At 43.2% G+C, this 19,005-nt stretch overlaps 1 protein-coding gene and 1 pseudogene across 1 annotated transcript; one reads left to right on the top strand and one right to left on the bottom strand.

Moving 5' to 3' along the window:
- Positions 1-4,632: 4,632 nt before the first annotated feature.
- Positions 4,633-5,618, bottom strand: LOC105721678 (glyceraldehyde-3-phosphate dehydrogenase-like; annotated as a pseudogene).
- A 4,636-nt stretch (positions 5,619-10,254) lies between these two features.
- Positions 10,255-18,786, top strand: LOC105721706 (3 beta-hydroxysteroid dehydrogenase/Delta 5-->4-isomerase type 1). The gene is made up of 4 exons (XM_012458836.3): positions 10,255-10,769; positions 10,900-11,130; positions 15,030-15,194; positions 17,575-18,786. Exons 2-4 carry the CDS (start codon positions 10,986-10,988, stop codon positions 18,384-18,386), a joined length of 1,122 nt encoding a protein of 373 aa, XP_012314259.3. The 5' UTR covers positions 10,255-10,769; positions 10,900-10,985; the 3' UTR covers positions 18,387-18,786.
- The last annotated feature ends 219 nt before the right edge of the window (positions 18,787-19,005 follow it).

The raw sequence follows: 19,005 nt of genomic DNA, 5'->3' as shown, positions 1-19,005 counted from the left end.
ATAAAATATTTCCCAACAGAAATCATTCTCTCTATCTATTAAACAGTGCAGCACAGAAAAACCAGATGAAAGGGGAAAAAATGTGTCTTAGAATACTTGGAATAATAGTGGATATTTTGAGCAATTGTGGTCAAGAAAAGGGGCTCAGAAGGCTAAATTAGATGTCATTGTTAATGGGTGGGTAAAAAGAAAAGGAAAATTGACCATGATCCCAGTGTTAGGCCTTAACTTTATATTCAGGTCTCAAATTGGCTGCTGCATTGGTGGGCTGATAATTTGAGGCCAAGAAGGGGTCTTTAATCTGGCAGCAAGGATGGAGCACGTCTGCTGAAAGTTTGGGAATGTATTAAGAAAACACATGTCTAGGGGCAACTGTCTGGCTGACACAGCAGTCACAGTTGTATCGTGGGACAGGATCCCTAGATGACTATGGGCCTTGAAAATGACCTTCAACACCCTGATTTCTGTTGCAATATGTGACTTGGGAAAAATGGAAGCTTCATGGTTTAGTCTGTTTGTGCTAGTAACATAAACTATATTAGATCATATAATTTACAAATAACAGAAAGTTATTTCTCATGTTGCAGAGGCTGGGAAGTCCATGATCACGGTATCAGTATGTTGCATGTCTGATGAGAGCTCAATATCCCCTTTCAAGATAGCTTCTTTTTGCTGCATCCTTGGCAGGAGATGGACATAGTGTTTTCATGGGGCAGAAGAATGGAAGGAGCCACCTACTTCCCTCAGGTTCTTTTATAAAGCCACTAATCCCACTCATGGGGGCCCTGTCTGCATATGTTAATCTCTTTCTAAAGTTCCGATGTCTAAATACTATTGCATTGGCAATTAAATTTCAACATATGAATTTGGAGGGAACACATTCAGACCATACAATTTCACAAGATCAAGAAGTAATATGGGACAAGGGTGATGTTAGTACAGCCTAACTCATGCACTGCTGCAGTGAACTTTGGCCATTATTTTTACTTTGAGCCACAGAGCCAAGGCCAGAGGCAAGAAGGAATGGGGAGGAAAAAAAAAGCCTAAAATATTTATTCTCATGACCTAAGATGTTACAGGATTTTGTGGCCCACTGGCTAATGGCTATTCTGTGCAATGAATGCACTGACCTGCAAGAAAAGTATAGAAAGAGAGTTTTCAGATAAGAGATTCAGGAACCGTTAAAACAAATTAAAATTGGCTAATCCAGTTCTTCCATGATAAATGAGAAAGGAGGTAACTTTTTTTTTTGGTCGTTATCGGATAGTTTCATTAGATAGATGGAGACTTTCTCAATAAAGTACTAAAGGACTAAACTAATGGCAGAGATTTAAGTCTAAGAAATCTTCTCTTACTCTGGGGTCCCCAAGAACATGATCTCAGACAGTGGGCAGACTCATGAGAGAGCTGACCCACCAGCCACGTCTCATAGCATATGACCAAACCTAGCAGACTTTGCTCTCCTCGGGCCTGTCCTGCAGTCTTCATACCCTCGTCCTCCATCAGGAATCAACCTCATGAACAGGGGCACTTAGTGCCCTTTCTAGATCTTTACTCTTTGGAAGTTCACTTCTAGATCATAGAACTCTTTGTCAGACACCACTTTTCTCAGCCTCCTTCCATTTGTGTTAAGTTCATAACTGCGTTCTCATGATTCTCCTCATATCAGAAAAAGAAAAGAACATCTCAACTAAATTGTTCTTTGTGGTTAAGATTATAAATAAAGCCTTGAAGATAAGACTTGAAATCAGAGAAAACATAAGTAACATAACATCTACCCCTCCAAACAGCCAATCACAGTCTTGTAAATCAATTTTATTTCATGCTTTCCTGCTGGCTATCACGTTGCAAAATTCGCAAAGTTTTTTTTGTTTGTTTGTTTGTTTTTAAAGGCACTTCAATGCGGGCACAATTGTCTGCCTAAGGACATCTCTTCAACCCTGAAATCACCAGCTGAGGACTTGTGGGAAACATTACAGATTGTTTTGGGCTAAGAGTGAAACAAACCACATGAACGTACAGTATTAAAACAATGTGATATACAGACAATGACGTTAGTTTACTTTGTAAGAGAATGTAGTAGAAGCTATCTTTGAATACATCTATCTGGTGATAACTTTGCTCCCTGGCATACATGTGTATAATTTTTTAAGTTGTGTCTGGACTCAGAGGTCTAGATCCAAAATTCCAAGGGAAATGATCAAGAATATTATCAAGGTAATACCAAGACTTTTCTCCATTGCTCACAAACATTAAAAAAGGAATGCTCACAATAAACTGAAGAGGTGCATAGGAAATCTCAGAATAAACCTCTTAAAATGTGTTAGGTTTGGAATGCAATCTGATGCAGATATTTACAAGACCTGAACAGACACCCCATTAAAGAAGATACATAAATCACAAGAATGCATATGAAAAGATACTAAGCATCATATGTCATTAGAGAATTGCAAACTAAAATGAAAATGAGATACCACTACACACGCATTAGAATGGTGAAAATCTGCAACACTGATAACACCAAATGCTAGCAAGAATGTGGAGCATCAAGAGTGCTCATCTGTTGCTTGAAATGCAAAATGGTACAGACACTTTGTAAGGCAATTTGGCAGTTTTTAATAAAACTAAACATATTCTTACGATGTGATCCAGTAACCATGCTCCACTGCATTTACATAAATAAATAGGAAACTTATGTCCACACAAATACCTACTTTTAAGTTTGATCTTTATTGCAGTTTTATTCATGATTATCAAAACTTGGAAGCAATCAAATTGTCCTTCAGTAGGTGAATGGACAAATAAACTATGGTACATCCAGACAATAGTATTTTATTCAGTCCAAAAAAAGAGCTATCAAGCCACAAATAACATGGAGGAAACTTAAATGTGTATTACTAAATACAAGAAACCAGTATCAACAGGCTTCATGCAGTGTGATTCCAAATATATGACATTCTGGAAAAGGCAAAACCTTGGAGACAGTAAAGAGATCAATGGCTGTCAGGGTCAGGGTGCACAGAGAGATGGACAGGCAGAGCACAGAGGATTTTTAGGCCAGATACTAAAATGGTGGTGACACGTCATTGTACATTTGTCAAAACACAGAATGTGCAAGACCAAGAGTAAACTTTAAACTTTGAGTGATAAAGATGTGTCAATGCAGGTCAACTCATTGTAGCAAATGTACCATTCTAGTGCAGGGTGTCGATAGTGGGGGAGGCTGCATATGTGTGGGGTGGGAGTATATGAGAACTCTCTGCATTCTTCCTCCATTTTGCTGTGAAGCTAAAACTGTTATAGAAAATGAAGTCCATTTTTAAACTTATGTTTTATATATGTAAAACACTCCCAAGCCTGAGGGCAAGGTCATCCCTAAGCTGAACATAAAGCTCAGTGGCATGGCCATCCATGTCCCCATCACCAATGTGTTGGTCGTGGATCTGACCTGCCATCAAGAAATACCTGCCAAACATGATGACATCAAGAAGGTGGTGAAGCAGCATTGGCGGGCCCCTCAAGGGCATCCTGGGCTACACTGAGCACCAGGTTGTCTCCTCTGACTTGAACAGCATTAATTGTCTCCTCTGACTTGAACAGAGATAATATATGTAAAGTACTTGATACACAGTAAAGGGCTCAATTAATATTTTAGAGCTCATACGTAGAACTTTCTATGTGCAAGGAGATGCCCCATATGACCTTTTGGTCTGATCTCAACTGATTATTCTTTAAAATAAATTTCTGGAGTGGACTTGCTGGGTCAAATGTATGAAAGTTCAAAATATTTTGCCAGATACTCACTAGAAATTTGTGTCAGCTTACACTTCCACAAAAAACATGCTTGTCTCCCTACATCTTCACCAACACTTAGTAACTTCAGTATTGTAATATTTGCTAAACTACTTCTGGCTTTCAAACTGGGTTCAATGGGGGCTAATGTTCTTTATAATGCAAAATAAATCCCCAAGGAAAGAAGGTAGCTTGCTGAAAATATGATGTCTACCTTATTTTCCCCCCTTAAACAATGGAGTTTCAAGAGCTCTTGGATTGGCATAAAGTTCCATTTTCATCTGAAGACTCTGCTGGAGAAAGGTCTACTTTCAAGCTCACTTACAGAGTTGTTGGAAGTTATTGGACTGAGAGCCTCTGTTCCTCCTTGACTGTTGGCTGCTCTCAGCCCCTTGCAATATTGTCCTCTCCAGCATGGCAGCTCGTTTCATCAAAACCAATGAGAAAGATGAAAGTCACAATCTTTACTATCCTAATCACAGAAGTGACATTCCATCATTTTATTATATTATGATGGTTAAAAGCAAGTTACTAGGTTCAACCCACATACAAGGATATGAATACCAGGAGGCAGAGATCACTGGAGTCACCTTAGAGGCTGGCTACCATACCAGTACTATCAGCCTCTGGAGCTCTTGTTTGAATGGGTTCTCTGCGACCTCCCCTCCAAGAAAATTGGCAGACAAAGTAATAAGTAGGAGATGGAAAGAGATTTTCCCAAAGCCTCTCTTTTTCTCTCAAACTATCACTGGGGCTGATGGTCCAGGGATCTTATTCCTTGAAGGCTATGTGGGCATTGAGGTCTAACACCCTATTGCTGTAGTCAAATTCATTGTCATGTTAGGAAATGAGCTTGATGAGGTGGTCACTGAGGGCGATGCCAGTCCCAGCATTGAAGGTGGAAAAGTGTGTAATGCTGTTCAAGTCAGAGGAGACAACCTGGTGCTCAGTGTAGCCCAGGATGCCCTTCAGGGGGCTCACCAATGCTGCTTCACCACCTTCTTGATGTCATCATATTTGGCAGGTATTTCTCGATGGCAGGTCAGATCCATGACCAACACATTAGTGATGGGGATGCGGAAGGCCATGCCATTGAGCTTTCTGTTCAGCTTAGGGATGACCTTGCCCTCAGGCTTGGCAGTGCCAGCAGATGCAAGGATGATGTTCTGGAAGCCCCATGTCTATTATGCCAGTTTCCTAAAGGAGCCATCCACAGTTCTCCGTGTGGTAGTGATGAAATGGACTATGGTCATGAGTCCTTCCATGACACCAAAGTTGTCATGGATGACCTTGGCCAGGAGTGCTAAGCAGTTGGTGGTACAGGTGGCATTGCTGATGATCTTGAGGCTGTTGTCATACTTCTCATGGTCCACACCCATCACAAAAATGGGTGTGTCAATAGAGGGTGCAGAGATGATGGCCCTTGTGGCTCCCTGCTGAAAGTGAGCCCCAGCGTTCTCCATGGTGGTGAAGACACCAGTGGACTCTGCAATGTACTCAGTGCCAGAATTATCAGTTTAATTTTGGTGAGATTTGGCTCCTGAAAGATGGTGATGGAATTTCCACTGATGACAAGCTTTTTGTTCTCCGTGACAAGCCTTGACACGGAATCTACCATGGGTCAACTCATACTGAAACATAGGCCATGTAGTTGAGGTCAATGAAGGGGTCATTGATGGTGACAATATCCACTTTACCGGAGTTCAAAGCAGGCTTTGTAACCAGGAGTGCAAATACGGCCAAATCCACTGATTCCAGGCTTCACCTTCACCATGGTGTCTCAGGCATATGGCTGGTGCTGCATGAGGAGATGCGGCTGACTGTCAAATGGGAGAAGCAGAAAGCTACAGCATATTATTTAACCCATAATTATCATATTGAGAAATTCTTTGTGAACTCTGATGCCAATAGGTGGCGACTCAGGTGGGCATCACTTACATAGCAAGCTGGCATTCCCTGAGCATGTGGATGATTCAGTTGTCTCAGTATCACTTATTTAAAAGACTATAATTTTCCCTCATTGAATTTACTTTTGTTAAAATCAATTGGTCATATGATTTTGACCATTAACTGACACATATGAAAGAATTCTCTCAAAAAGGGTTATAGGCCTAAATTTAAGTGGTAACTATACACTTCTTCAAAGAAAATGTAAATTAATATGTTCATGACCTTGAATTAAGAAGAAAACCAAAAAACAAACTTTTTCTGTTAAACAATAAAAGTTAAAAAATGAGACATGATCAAAACTAAAAATGTTTGCACTTTAAAAGACATCAATAAGAAAATGAAAAGATAAGCCACAGAATGAGAAAAAATATCAAATTATATATTTGATAAAAGACTTGTATGCAGAATACAAAATAATATTACAACTAAAGAACACTAGGATAAATGACCCAATTTAAAAATCGGCAAAATATTTAAATAGTCAATTCACCAAAAAGGTATAGGAATTGCCAATAAAGCACATGAAAAGATGGTCAGCATCATCCGTCAGCAGGGAAATTCAAATCAAAACTACAGTGTGACACCACTTCTTACCCCTAGAATGGTATAAGAAAAAGGAGGACAATAGCAATTGAAGGAAGCAGAAAAACAATGATGTGAAAAATTAAACTCAGGCATTGCTGATGGGACATGAACTCACACTCACACATTGCTGATGGGACGTGCACCCACGCTCACGCATTGCTGGTGGGACATGCGCCCACGCTCACGCATTGCTGATGGGATGCTCACGCATTGCTGATGGGACGTGAACTCATACTCACGCAATGCTGATGGGATATGCACCCATACTCAGGCATTGCTGATGGGACACTCACGCATTGCTGATGGGACGTGAACCCATACTCACGCACTGCTGATGGGACGTGAACCCATACTCACGCACTGCTGATGGGACGTGAACCCATACTCACGCACTGCTGATGGGACGTGAACCCATACTCAACGCACTGCTGATGGGATGCTCACGCATTGCTGATGGGATGTGAAACCATACTAACGCATTGCTGATGGGACGTGCAGCCACATTGGAAAACAGATTGCTAGTTTCTTAAAACGTTAAAGATACATTTACCATATAGCCTAGCATTATCACTCCTAGCTATCCACCTTAAAGAAATAAAAACCTATGTCCTCACAACACAAGACTGTGAATATTCATAGCAGCTTTATCCATAACAATCCATAAAGTGAAAACACATCAAATATCTATCAACTGATGAATTAATAAACAAATGAGAGCCAACCCTCACAACTTAATAGGGTTTGGCATCTAAAAAGAATAAAATATTGATACGTGCTGCTACATAGATGAACCACAAAAGTACATTACACTGGCTGGGTGTGGTGGCTCATGCCTGTAATCCCAGCACTTTGGGAGGCTGAGGTGGGTGGGTCACTTGAGGTTAGGAGTTTGAGACCAGCCTGGGCAACATGGTGAAATCCCGCCTCTACTAAAAATACAAAAATTACCCGTGTGTGGTGGCAGGCACCTGTAGTCTCAGCTACTCTGGAGGCTAAGGCAGGAGAATCACTTGAACCCCAGAGGCGGAGGTTGAAGTAAGCCAACGTTGTGCCGCTGCACTCCAGCCTGGGTGACAGAGCGAGACTCTGTCTCGAGAAAAAAAAAAGTATATTAAGCTAAGTGGAAGTCCGGAAATACAAAGACCACATATTCTATGATTCCATTTATATGGTGTCCAGAAAAGGCAAATTTGTAGAGTCAGTGAGTCAGTTAAAGGTTGCCTGGAGCTGGGAGTAAGAGTAAGGGGTGGTGACTGATGAGCACGAGGGATTTTTTAGGAATGACAGAAATGTTGCAAAACTGGATCGTGATGATGGTCACACAAATCTAAAATTTTACTAAAAATAATTGAACTGTGTACTTAAGCAAATGTTATGTCAATTATACCTCAGTAAACTTGTTTAAAATCAAAGAAAGTTGGTAGTGTGGTTCCCAATCACTCTTGCCCTTTGTTTTATTTCTCTCTTTTTTTTTTTTTTTTTTTGAGACGGAGTTTCGCTTCTGTTACCCAGGCTGGAGTGCAATGGCACAATCTCGGATCACCACAACCTCTGTCTCCTGGGTTCAGGCAATTCTCCTGCCTCAGCCTCCTGAGTAGCTGGGATTACAGGCACTCGCCACCATGCCCAGCTAATTTTTTTTTGTATTAGTAGAGACGGGGTTTCACCATGCTGACCAGGATGGTCTCGATCTCTTGACCTTGTGATCCACCCGCCTCGGCCTCCCAAAGTGCTGGGATTACAGGCTTGAGCCACCGCGCCCAGCCTTATTTCTCTCTTTTTTTAGGGCTTATACTTAGTGCTTCCACTCAGAGACTCCAAGAGACATTAGCTGAAATCTACCAGCCTCCAGAACTCGCAACAGCTGAGGGAACGTCTGGTCCCACCCTGAAGGCGATGGGGGGTCTGTAAGGTGCACTCCAGCATCTGATACGCACGTCTCAGCAAGACCCAGAGCCTGTAGCTTCAGAGAACAAGCTGCTACATCTTGCAGCACAGGGCCAACCTTTCCTAGCCAAGTGGGCTTGAAGTATTGGTAGTGAGGTCCAAAGTAGAAGATGGATGTCTACAACATGGGAGGAGGGCAAGACACAGAGCATTACTTCCAGCAACTGGAGAAAGTGTTCTTTCCAAGTGTTGACGGCATTTTCACCAACATTGACCATATGCTGGACCATAAAACAAAGTCTCAATAAATATCGAAGAATCAAAATCATACAGAGTACTTGTTCTGGTCACAGTAGTATTTAATTAGAAATCCATAATAATAAGATCTCTAGAAAATCCCCAATTTTAGAAAACAAGCAACACACTTCTGAATAACACTTGGGTCAGAAAAGAAATCACAAGAAAACAATTTTAAATATCATTAACTGAATGATGATAATCCAATACATGAAAATGTTGGATACAGCTAACATAGTGCTTAAAGAGAAATTTACAACTTTATTTATATTAATATATATATTTTATTTTAGAGATGAGGTCTCACTGTGTTGCCCAGGCTAGAGTGCAGTGGCTATTCACAGGGGATCTCACTACTGATCAGCATGGGATTTTTGACCTGCTCCATTTCCGACCTGGGCCAGGTCACCCCTCTTTAGGCAACCTGGTGGTCCGCTGCTCCCAGGAGGTCATCATATTGATGCCAAACGTAGTGTGGACACCCGATCGGCCTAGCGCACTACAGCCCAGAACTCCTGGACTCAAGCGATCCTCCAGCCTCAGCCTCTCGAGTAGCTGGGACTACAGGCACGCACCGCACCTGGCAAATTTACAACTTTAAATGCCTGTAGTAGAAATAGGAAAACAGTAAAGAAAAACAATTTTCGATGCTTTTATTATTAGAATCCTGAAGAATGGGGCTGTGCCCGGTGGTTCATGCCTGTAATCCCAGTACTTTGGGAGGCTGAAGTGGGCAGATCATGAGGTCAGGAGTTCAAGACCGTCCTGGCCAATAGAGTGAAATCCCTTCTTTACTAAAAATACAAAAGTTAGCTGGGCGTGGTGGCACATGTCTGTAATCCCAGCTACTTGGGAGGCTGAGGCAGGAGAATTGCTTGAACCTGGGAGGCAGAGGTTGCAGTCAGCCAAGATGGTTCTACTGCATTCCAGTCTGGGTGGGAGAGCAAGACTCCATCTTAAAAAAAAAAAAACAAAACAAAACAGAAACAGAATCCTGAAAAACTAGAGTGAAAAGAAAAACAAACAAATAAAATTAATAAATGTAGGCTAATAATAAGAATAATGAAAATCATGAAATAGAAAAATAAATAATAGAGACAATTAATGGTCAATTCTTCTGTACTCCCGACACAAAACTTCTTTTCAAAATAATTTTATATTTAAACATATATCCAGAACAACAGGGATCTTAGAAGAAAAAGTTAGGGAAATATAGAAATAAAATGAGAATTCTGTAAAATCAGAAAGCAGTTGCCTATGAGGTAGGTTGGGGGAAGGACAGGGAATTAACAGGGAACAGGCAGAAAAGAACTTTCTGGAGCGAAGGGAATGGTCTGGATCTTTTTTCGGGTGGTTCTTACATGGGCATATATAACTGTCAAGGTTCGTTGACCTGAACACTTAAGACCTAGGCTTTTTAATGCATGTACGTTTTATTTCAATTTTTTCCAAGTAGAGAAAGGTGTCTTGGGGAGCTTATGGTGGAGATATTTGGGCAGTTTTGGGGCATAGGCTTCAGAATCATTCACAGCATCTCCGGTTCAGGAATTTACTGCAAATGGTTTTCCGGCCAAAAATATGGGATAAGTTCAAACATCTATGATAAGAGTCACTGGGGCATACAACCACAATCTTATCACCAGAAAGCTTTCCTTCAATGACGGTCTTCATCCAGGGACCCACAGCTCTCCAGGGGAAAATAGCAATTGAGGTTTTGGATATATCGGGTAGGAAAGAAAGTCCCCTCACATAAAATTAAGTAACTGGAGATGTCACCATTACAAATTTCTAAGCTTTGCAAGAGAGCAGCAGCATTTCAAATGATAGTCTCAGAGAGGTGATAGGGGCTAACATGGATTTCCCTCCTGATGGATTTACTGAACAAGAACACAATTCACATCGCACGTGTGAGATTTCTTCTCGTCTAGTTTAAGTTCACAGATCGTGGATTCCAGACAGCTTGTATCAACTGACCAGTATCCTGTTAAGGCTAAACCTAAGACTCTTTGCCACACTGCAGGGTTAGGATGGGACTTCTCTTCCTGTTCCCAGGAAGAACGAGAGATATAACCTAAAGGTCACTATTCTTCTGAGAAAAGGGATCCTGCAGGAGGAGAGAGCAATGAGTACGTGGCCAGAGATGAACGTGATAAGAGCTGGGCCGGAAGCCACAGTGCATAAAGCTTCAGAACTGCCACAGGGGATGCGGTGACTAGTACTTCCACTCTTCTGTCCAGCTTTTAACAATCTAACGAAAGGTTAGAGCCTTTTCACTTTCTTTCAGCTACTCCTGGCGGTGGTGGGGACACAGAATGTTTGCAAAAAAAATGGGGTGGAGGAAAATAAGTCATCTGTGTGAGTGTATAACCATTTGACATGTCTTTTTAGCCCTCTCCTGGGTCACCCTAGAATCAGATCTGCTCCCCGGCATCTTCTGTTTCCTGGTGACTATTTCCTGCTACTTTGGATTGGCCATGACCGGCTGGAGCTGCCTTGTGACAGGAGCAGGAGGGTTTCTGGGTCAGAGGATCGTCCGCCTGTTGGTGGAGGAGAAAGAGCTGAAGGAGATCAGGGCCTTGGACAAGGCCTTCAGACCGGAATTGAGGGAGGAATTTTCTAGTAAGTAAACTTGGGTCATGGGTGTGTGGTTCCATCTTAAACCATGCATGCGCGTCGGGGGAGGTGGACCTTGTCTATCAAGTTATTGAAATTTGTAGCCAAATCTAAGCCAATTCCACATCCAAAGTCATCAAGAAATAAATATCAAATGATATAAATTGGCATAGTATGAAAGATACCAGATGGGATGTCCAGAGACTGGGTTCTGGAACTGACCCAGCACTTGAGAGGCAGCCACCTCCGCCTCCATGACTCTTTTCTTCTCATCTAGAAAATCCCACATCAGTTGTTTTCTTGTCTGCAACTCTTTTACGTTCTGAAGGCAATTGCTGCATAACATTCACAAAAGACATCACTACCCTGCAGGCTTCCCCAGTGGGCCCCTGCCTCTCTAGACTGCCCCAGGCTTTGTTTGTAGCTTCCTTAGCATCTTTAGTGAGAACAAAATAAAAGGAAGTAAAGGTAAAGATGAGAAGATGAGTGTATGAGAGAGAGAGAGACAGAATGTGTGTGTGTGTGTGTGTGTGTGTGTGGTGTGTGTCAGAGAGAAAGCGAAAAAATAAGGGGGAGAGAGAGTCAGAGAGAGACAATGAGAAAGACAGAGAAATATATAGTGAGAGAGAGAGAGAATGGGTGAGAAAAAGATAGAGTGTGCACAGTGCACAGATCAGAGACAGGGTAAGAGGCACTAGAAGGCCAGACAGGCCTCATTTAGATTTTGCATATATGGCTTTATTTATTTTTATGTATTTATTTATTTTTACCATTTATCTGTGTTGCTCATCATCAAAAAGAACTTGACTGCAGAATTTGCTGTGGCAACTCCTTGTACAAATGACCCCAGGAGGCAGGGAGAAAAGAGGTCACATCCAATTGGTCAATGAACCCACCAAGGTCCAGAAACATAAAGTGACTTGCGCAGGCCATCTGATGAACGTGTAGCAGAGCTAAGACCAGGGCTTCATCCAGAGGCGTCATCGCTTGGCCCCAGAGCTGATGCTTGGCAAAGTGGATATTCAGTCTTTCCCTTTGCCCTCCTGGGAAAGGGAAACAATTCCCTGTCCTCCTCCTCAACCCAGGGCACTGGGGGGACCATGTGTCTACATGTGGGCTCTGGCTGCCCAGAGGGTCCTGCCCGGCCCGCAGAGATGCTCCTCATCGACAGCACTCAGGGACCACACCCAACACTCTACCCTTCTCCTGCTCCTCTCTGACCTCTTGAAATGTCCGATTTCCTCCACCCTCTGTTTTGGTTGTGTCTTTGATAAACAAATATTAACATATACCGATATTAAATATTAACATAATACCGATAAACAAATATTAACGTATTACCGATATTGTAATCCCTGTGTCTCAGCAGTATTTGCAATCTAACATCTGAAATTAGGAAAAAGCAATGCTCCACCTAGAGGTATTGCTCCCCTATGGTGAAAATGCAGGGCATATAGTAGATGGGCAGGAGTCCGTATGAAGATAAAAACAGAGAATCCTTTCAGTGTTCTTTTTGTGCCAGACACTTGGCCAAAGGTTTTGCATATGCCAACGGATTTGCTCCTCATAACAACCCTATGAGATTGGTAATATTATTCTCCTTTTTTACAGATGAGGAGAAAGAAACAGAGAAATTGATTAACTTGTCCAAGTTCCCACAGTTCGATTAAGGCAAAGCTGGATTTGAACCCAGACAGTCTAGTGCAGCAGTTGTGCTTTTAAGCAGTAGTTTGTCTAGCAGCTTCTCTAGGCCTTCCTCTTGCCCAACTCACACCATCAAAGCAACTCTATTTAGTCTACATAAAACACTTGCCAAGTCCACAGTGCCTTGGAGAAGGAGGGAGCTATCGCTTCATCAACAAAGTTCCCTTTCAAGTCCTTCTAGATCCCTGTGAACTCATTGGGGAAGAGTCCTTTTCTCTCAGCTTTGGACTTCTTCCACTTTGACACACCTTTGAGCCAGGCTGTCTGAAGTAGCAGCACAGGAGAAGCAGAAGAAGGGCAGAGGTGGAAATACAACCAGAGAAAATTCCATTCTCAGGCTGTCACCCACATCACCGCCCGCAGCCTCTTCCCTGCCTCCCCCACTGCAGAGCCTTCCTGGAGTTCCCTGACAACGGGAAGGGGCTGAGAGTAGAGAAAACATGGCAGAGGCATCGGGAGAGCAAATGGTCCCACCTGTGCCCCAGGAAGGAATTTCTCCAGCCTTGAATTTTTCACTCTGAATTTTGCTCTCACTGGTCTTCGGTCTTTGTTGCCAATTTCAATTAAACTGTCTTATTCTTTGGAAAAGAATAATATTAAACAACAGAAAAGTTATTATTAAACAGCCAGTCCTGCACCTGGTGTTTGTCTTATAGCTTCAGGGTACAAAGCTTGGAGGCAGGGTGGTCATGTTTAAGCCTTCACTAGAAACATGACCTTAGATCTGTCCCATAACTTCTCTGAGCCTCAGTTTCCTCACTGAAAAAGTGGGACTCAGAATACCTACCTCATGAGATAACTGTGAAAAGCAATGAGGATACTGTAAGCTGTATACAAATTATAAAGCACAAACAAGTGTGGAGTGTTTATCTGGGCTCATGTCCCACAGTTTCATTTTGTGGGCTAAGTCCAGGTGACAACTTTACTGGCAGCATCACTTACTGTGTATTTCAGAGAAGCCTGAAGACATTGACCTTGTAACCATTGCCCCTGTCTGGACAGCTGGGATGTTAGTTCATTGGTGGTTAATTCATTGTCAGCATTGCTACCTGCTTTTGATAATATATGATAAAAGCTTTTCGAGGAAATTCATCATTGAAGCCCATCTGCAATTCCTGAGTAATGGCTCCAGTCTCTTTCCGGTTGCCCAAGAAGGAAACCATAGGGGTGATTTTGTCTCCTTTTCCTCTCAGCCCAGATCAAACAGATATCAGGACTTTCAAGATAAGGTCTGAAATTCAAACCTGGTGTGTCTCTTCCCTCTTCCGCTTCCACTGCTGGACCTGGCTCCAGTCCTCATCTAAACTTTGGCACAGACATGCTGATTAATCTCTTGATCACCTTGCTTTCTCATATCCCCCATACCAGTCCATTTTACATCCTTAAGCCAAGGTTAACTTCCTACACCACAGCTCTGCTTCTATTTCTTTTTTCTTTTTTTGTTTGTGGTTTTTTTGAGACAGGGTCTTGCTCTGCCACCTAGGCTGGAGTGCGGAGGTGTAATCTCAGCTCACTGCCAAGAGCCAGAGACCCCAGCCTCCATTCATCCTCCCACATCAGCCTGAGGAGTATCTGGGACTGTAGGCACATGCCACCATGCCCAGCTATTTCATGTATTTTTAGTAGAGATGGGGTTTCACCGTGTTGTCCAGGCTGGTCTCAACCTGCTGCACTGCAGTGATCCAACCATCTCTGCTTCGCAAAGTGCTGGAGTAACAGGCATGAGCCACAGTGGTTGGCGTTTTTGTCATCTTATCCCAAATATAACTATGGGGTTTTCTTTAACATGATGCTGCAGACTAAAAATTATGATTTCATACATGGTTTCTCAATACCTACAGAATTAACTTCAAATTTTCCCCCTTATACGCTGCACAATCCCCCTACTCTCCTTAAGAAATTTGATGAGCTTCCCATGACTCTATCAATGCTTATGTTCCAGGCACACTTGACACCTCACTGCTCAGATTACTTTTCTGAAACGAGATGGGATAAAAACAGATGTTTGCTCTTTCCCAATAAATTGCTACACGCTATGATTTCTGACCCATCGTTTACTTGTTTCTTCCATAGAATGTACACCCTCGACTGTAACATCTCACTCTAACCATCCTTGAACAGCTATGTAACATCACCTTTGTCAGAAAACTTCCCAGCCAGATCCAGAAATCCTTCCAATGACCTGACCTGTGTTCACACAGAGCTCCAGAACAAGGCGAAGCTGACGATGCTGGAAGGAGACATTCTGGATGAGTCATTCCTGAAGAGAGCCTGCCAGGACATCACGGTCATCATCCACGCTGCCTCTATTATTGACGTCTTGGGTGCCATTCACAGAGAGTCTATCATGAACGTCAACGTGAAAGGTACCGTAGCCTGAGGAGGAGATGGAGCAAGGTAGAGAATTAAGGATCAGAAAGGACAGGAAAGAAAGAGAATTCCCTCCACTGAACACCTGCTGTTAAGGCTGTTATCCTCATTTTTGTAATGAGGAAACTAGGGTTGAAAGATGGCAAGTAACTTGTCCAAGGTCCCCCAGGTAAGTAGGTAGAAGAGTCAGACTTTAAATTCACCCCTGGGTGACTCCAAAGGGGTAGCTCTTTCTACTTCAGTTCCAATCAAAAGTCAACTTATCTCTGACTTCAGACACTTGATATCCAGCCACCCCTTGGTTCCCTGGTCCAGAATCAGACCTTCCAGATGCCACCACAGTCATCATTTTGAACCTTGTGTGCAGGCTGATGAGAACATTCAGAGCCCTCCTGCCCATCTGAAAGATGAAGTCCTCTCGGGGGAACTGGCACAGCTGGTTCACAGAGGTCTGTCAGGACAGAGTCACCCAGCACACGCCTTCCCACAGTATTTTCTGAACAATAAGAGTTTCCCAGGATACAGAATAGGATCTCTCCAGCTCACCACAGGCCTGCAATTACAGAGCCGTTTCCAGCCAGGTGCCCAAAGTGCAACCTCACTCCACCCTCATCCCTTAAATGCTTGGTGGTCTTCCCGAATTGTGGCTTCCAACCTACTTTAAATTCAGACACATTGGCTTAAGGAATCTTGCCATATAGTCTCACCCTCTGATTCCCAGAGCCCAGCCTCTTCAGCACCACAGCACCGCACCGCTGGCTGGCTCTCCACATTCAGTCTACTCAAACTCCTTTTTTTTTTTTTTTGAGACAGAGTTTCGCTCTTGTTACCCAGGCTGGAGTGCAATGGTGCAATCTCAACTCACCGCAACCTCCGCCTCCTGGGTTCAGGCAATTCTCCTGCCTCAGCCTCCTGAGTAGCTGGGATTACAGGCACGCGCCACCATGCCCAGCTAATTTTTTGTATTTTTAGTAGAGACGGGGTTTCACCATGTTGACCAGGATGGTCTCGATCTCTTGACCACGTGATCCACCCGCCTCGGCCTCCCAAAGTGCTGGGATTACATCAAACTCCTTTTTTAAAGCAACTTATTGCTTTTGAATCTCCAGCACCATTTAAAAAAAAAAAACCCTTTCCAGTTTCTACTTACCTATACCTCTAAGTACCCCTTTAGTGCAAGGAGGATGATAAGAGTAACCAGTTTTTTGTTTTAATTCCTGCTCTCCACAGCTCCCAACAACAGGGGATATGGAATGACAGGGGAAGTGTCAGAGACATCTGTTTCCTAAAACCATTATCACTCCCAGGCTTGGAAAATACTTCACAATCTTGGTCAATTCTCCCCTGAAGATAAACTAATTCCAAATTTTCTCTGCCACTAGATTAACTTTTGAAAACATGAGACTGTCTCTCCAGAAAGTCGAATTGCACAGAGACATTAAAAGGGGCTAAGAATACAAAAAATTGTAAATAAAAATTATCCTTTGTCTAGGAAATCCCTTCCTTCTTCAAGGGAAGGTGCTCTGGATACTTCCATGAGCTTTGCTTCCACACAGCTCAGGGGAGGCTGGAAGGTCCTCCCACTGCAGGTGTCACCAGCAGAGGGCGCACTCCCTCCCCAGTCCTCAACAAGGCTCCACAGAAAATGCCAGGGGCAGGGTTTAAAGGAAGGTTTATTATCCCTACTTTACATAACTGGGTAAACAGAGTCAGCCAGAATTGAAAGCAACTTTCCCAGGGAACACACAGTCAGGAAAAGAGTGTGGGTCTCCAGCATTTCCCCACAACTCACTGTTTGCTCAAATACTCCAGGGATGACACTTGTGACAAAGTTTTATTAGTCCCCAACAGAATGAGAAAACATACCAGCAATTTCATGTGTATTGAAGGGTGTCTATTGCCTATATACAACTGTGTGTGTGTGTCTGTGTGTGTGTGATGTGAATTTTTCTACTGCCCATTTTTGCCTGAGGACTGTCTATATTCTCAGAGTTTAGCCTCCTGATTTTATAGATTTTAAATGATCTGCCTTTAATGGTATTGATGACAAGTCATAATTTTTCAATACTCTTACCTGATAAACCTAAGTCCTTTTCTAAAATTAAGACACAGACACATATACACACACACACGTCCATGAAACTCAAAAGTCTGAAAATCCTTGCTCTCCAGAACCCATGTGTCAGTTTCTTTTCATTTTTGTGTTTTTCCTATGGTTATAGAATGACTCAATCTCAGTCAGAGCCGCAGAAGACCATACCTTGACTCTTATGACTGCTGTACTTGGAGTGGGGAGTGGGGAACATGGATTTATGCACTTGGTTGGGGCCCCTTAGGGGTATTTTCTGACACTGACAGCTTGCTCTTTGTGGGCAGGTACCAAGCTCCTGTTGGAGGCCTGTGTCCATGCTAGTGTGCCAATCTTCATCTACACCAGCAGCGTAGAGGTGGCTGGGCCCAGCTCCTACAAGGAAGTCATCCAGAACGGCCACGAAGATCAGCCTCTGGAAAGCACATGGTCTGCTCCCTATCCATACAGCAAACAGCTTGCTGAGAAGGCTGTGCTGGCAGCTAACGGGTGGACTCTGAAAAATGGTGGCACCTTGTACACTTGTGCCTTAAGACCCATGTATATCTACGGGGAAGGAAGCCGATTCATTTCTGCCACTATAAATGAGGCCCTGAACAACAGTGGGATCCTGCCAAGTACTGGCAAGTTCTCCACAGTGAACCCAGTGTATGTTGGCAACGTGGCCTGGGCCCACATTCTGGCCTTCAGGGCCCTGCGGGATCCCAAGAAGGCCCCAAGTGTCCAAGGACAGTTCTATTACGTCTCAGACGACACGCCTCACCAAAGCTATGATACTCTTAATTACACCCTGAGCAAAGAGTTTGGCCTCTGCCTTAATTCCAGTTGGAGCCTTCCTTTATTCCTGATGTACTGGATTGCCTTCCTGCTGGAAGTAGTGAGCTTCCTGCTGAGCCCAATTTATACCTATCGACCTCCCTTCAACCGCCACACAGTGACGTTGTCAAATAGCGCGTACACCTTCTCTTACAAGAAGGCTCAGCGAGATCTGGCATATAAGCCGCTCTACAGCTGGGAGGAAGCCAGGCAGAATACCGTGGAGTGGGTTGGTTCCCTTGTGGACCGGCACAAGGAGATGCTGAAGTCCAAGACTCAGTGATTTAAGGATGATGGAGATGCCCACGTGGGTATTGTTAGGAGATGTCATCAAGCTCCATCCTCCTGGCTTCACACAGGTGACAAGAGCGCAAGCCCAGGCCCTGCTGCTCCTTTCACACAATGGCCAGATTGTCTTCCTCGCATCATCAAAACCTGTGCAGTAACTGACCCAACCAGAAGCTTTCTGTCCTACTCATAAACCAGAGGACACACAATGTGATTTGCTGTTTCCAAATCTCAATGGCTGATTCTGAACCATTTGGGGTCTCTTTTAACTTGAGGGTCTCTTGACTACTATAGCTCCATTTCCCCTCTTAAATGAGAAAGCATTTCTTTTCTTTTTAATCTTCCATTCCTTCACATAGTTGGATAAAAATAGCAATAAATGTTTGAATGTTTAACGTGGAGGGAGGTGTGGATTTTGTTAATACATCCTTTCCTCCTTTCCCCTTCTTTTCCAGGTATTGCCAACTCCAATGCAGAAGAGTAGCATAAAACCTGGGTTGGGGGGAGGGCAGAGTAGTGAGAGGGCCAGGAAGGGGGGATGACTCCATAAGCTCTACTACTTTTCAGGCATGTACAACATGACCTACTTATAACACATATTACCTCATTTAATA

This window comes from Aotus nancymaae, unplaced genomic scaffold, assembly GCF_030222135.1.
Source record: "Aotus nancymaae isolate 86718 unplaced genomic scaffold, 86718_ANA_hifiasm-v0.15.2.pri h1tg000007l, whole genome shotgun sequence".
Classification (NCBI taxonomy): domain Eukaryota; kingdom Metazoa; phylum Chordata; class Mammalia; order Primates; family Aotidae; genus Aotus; species Aotus nancymaae.
Note: the sequence above shows the minus strand (reverse complement) of the source record. Positions and strands in the feature narration are given on the sequence as shown.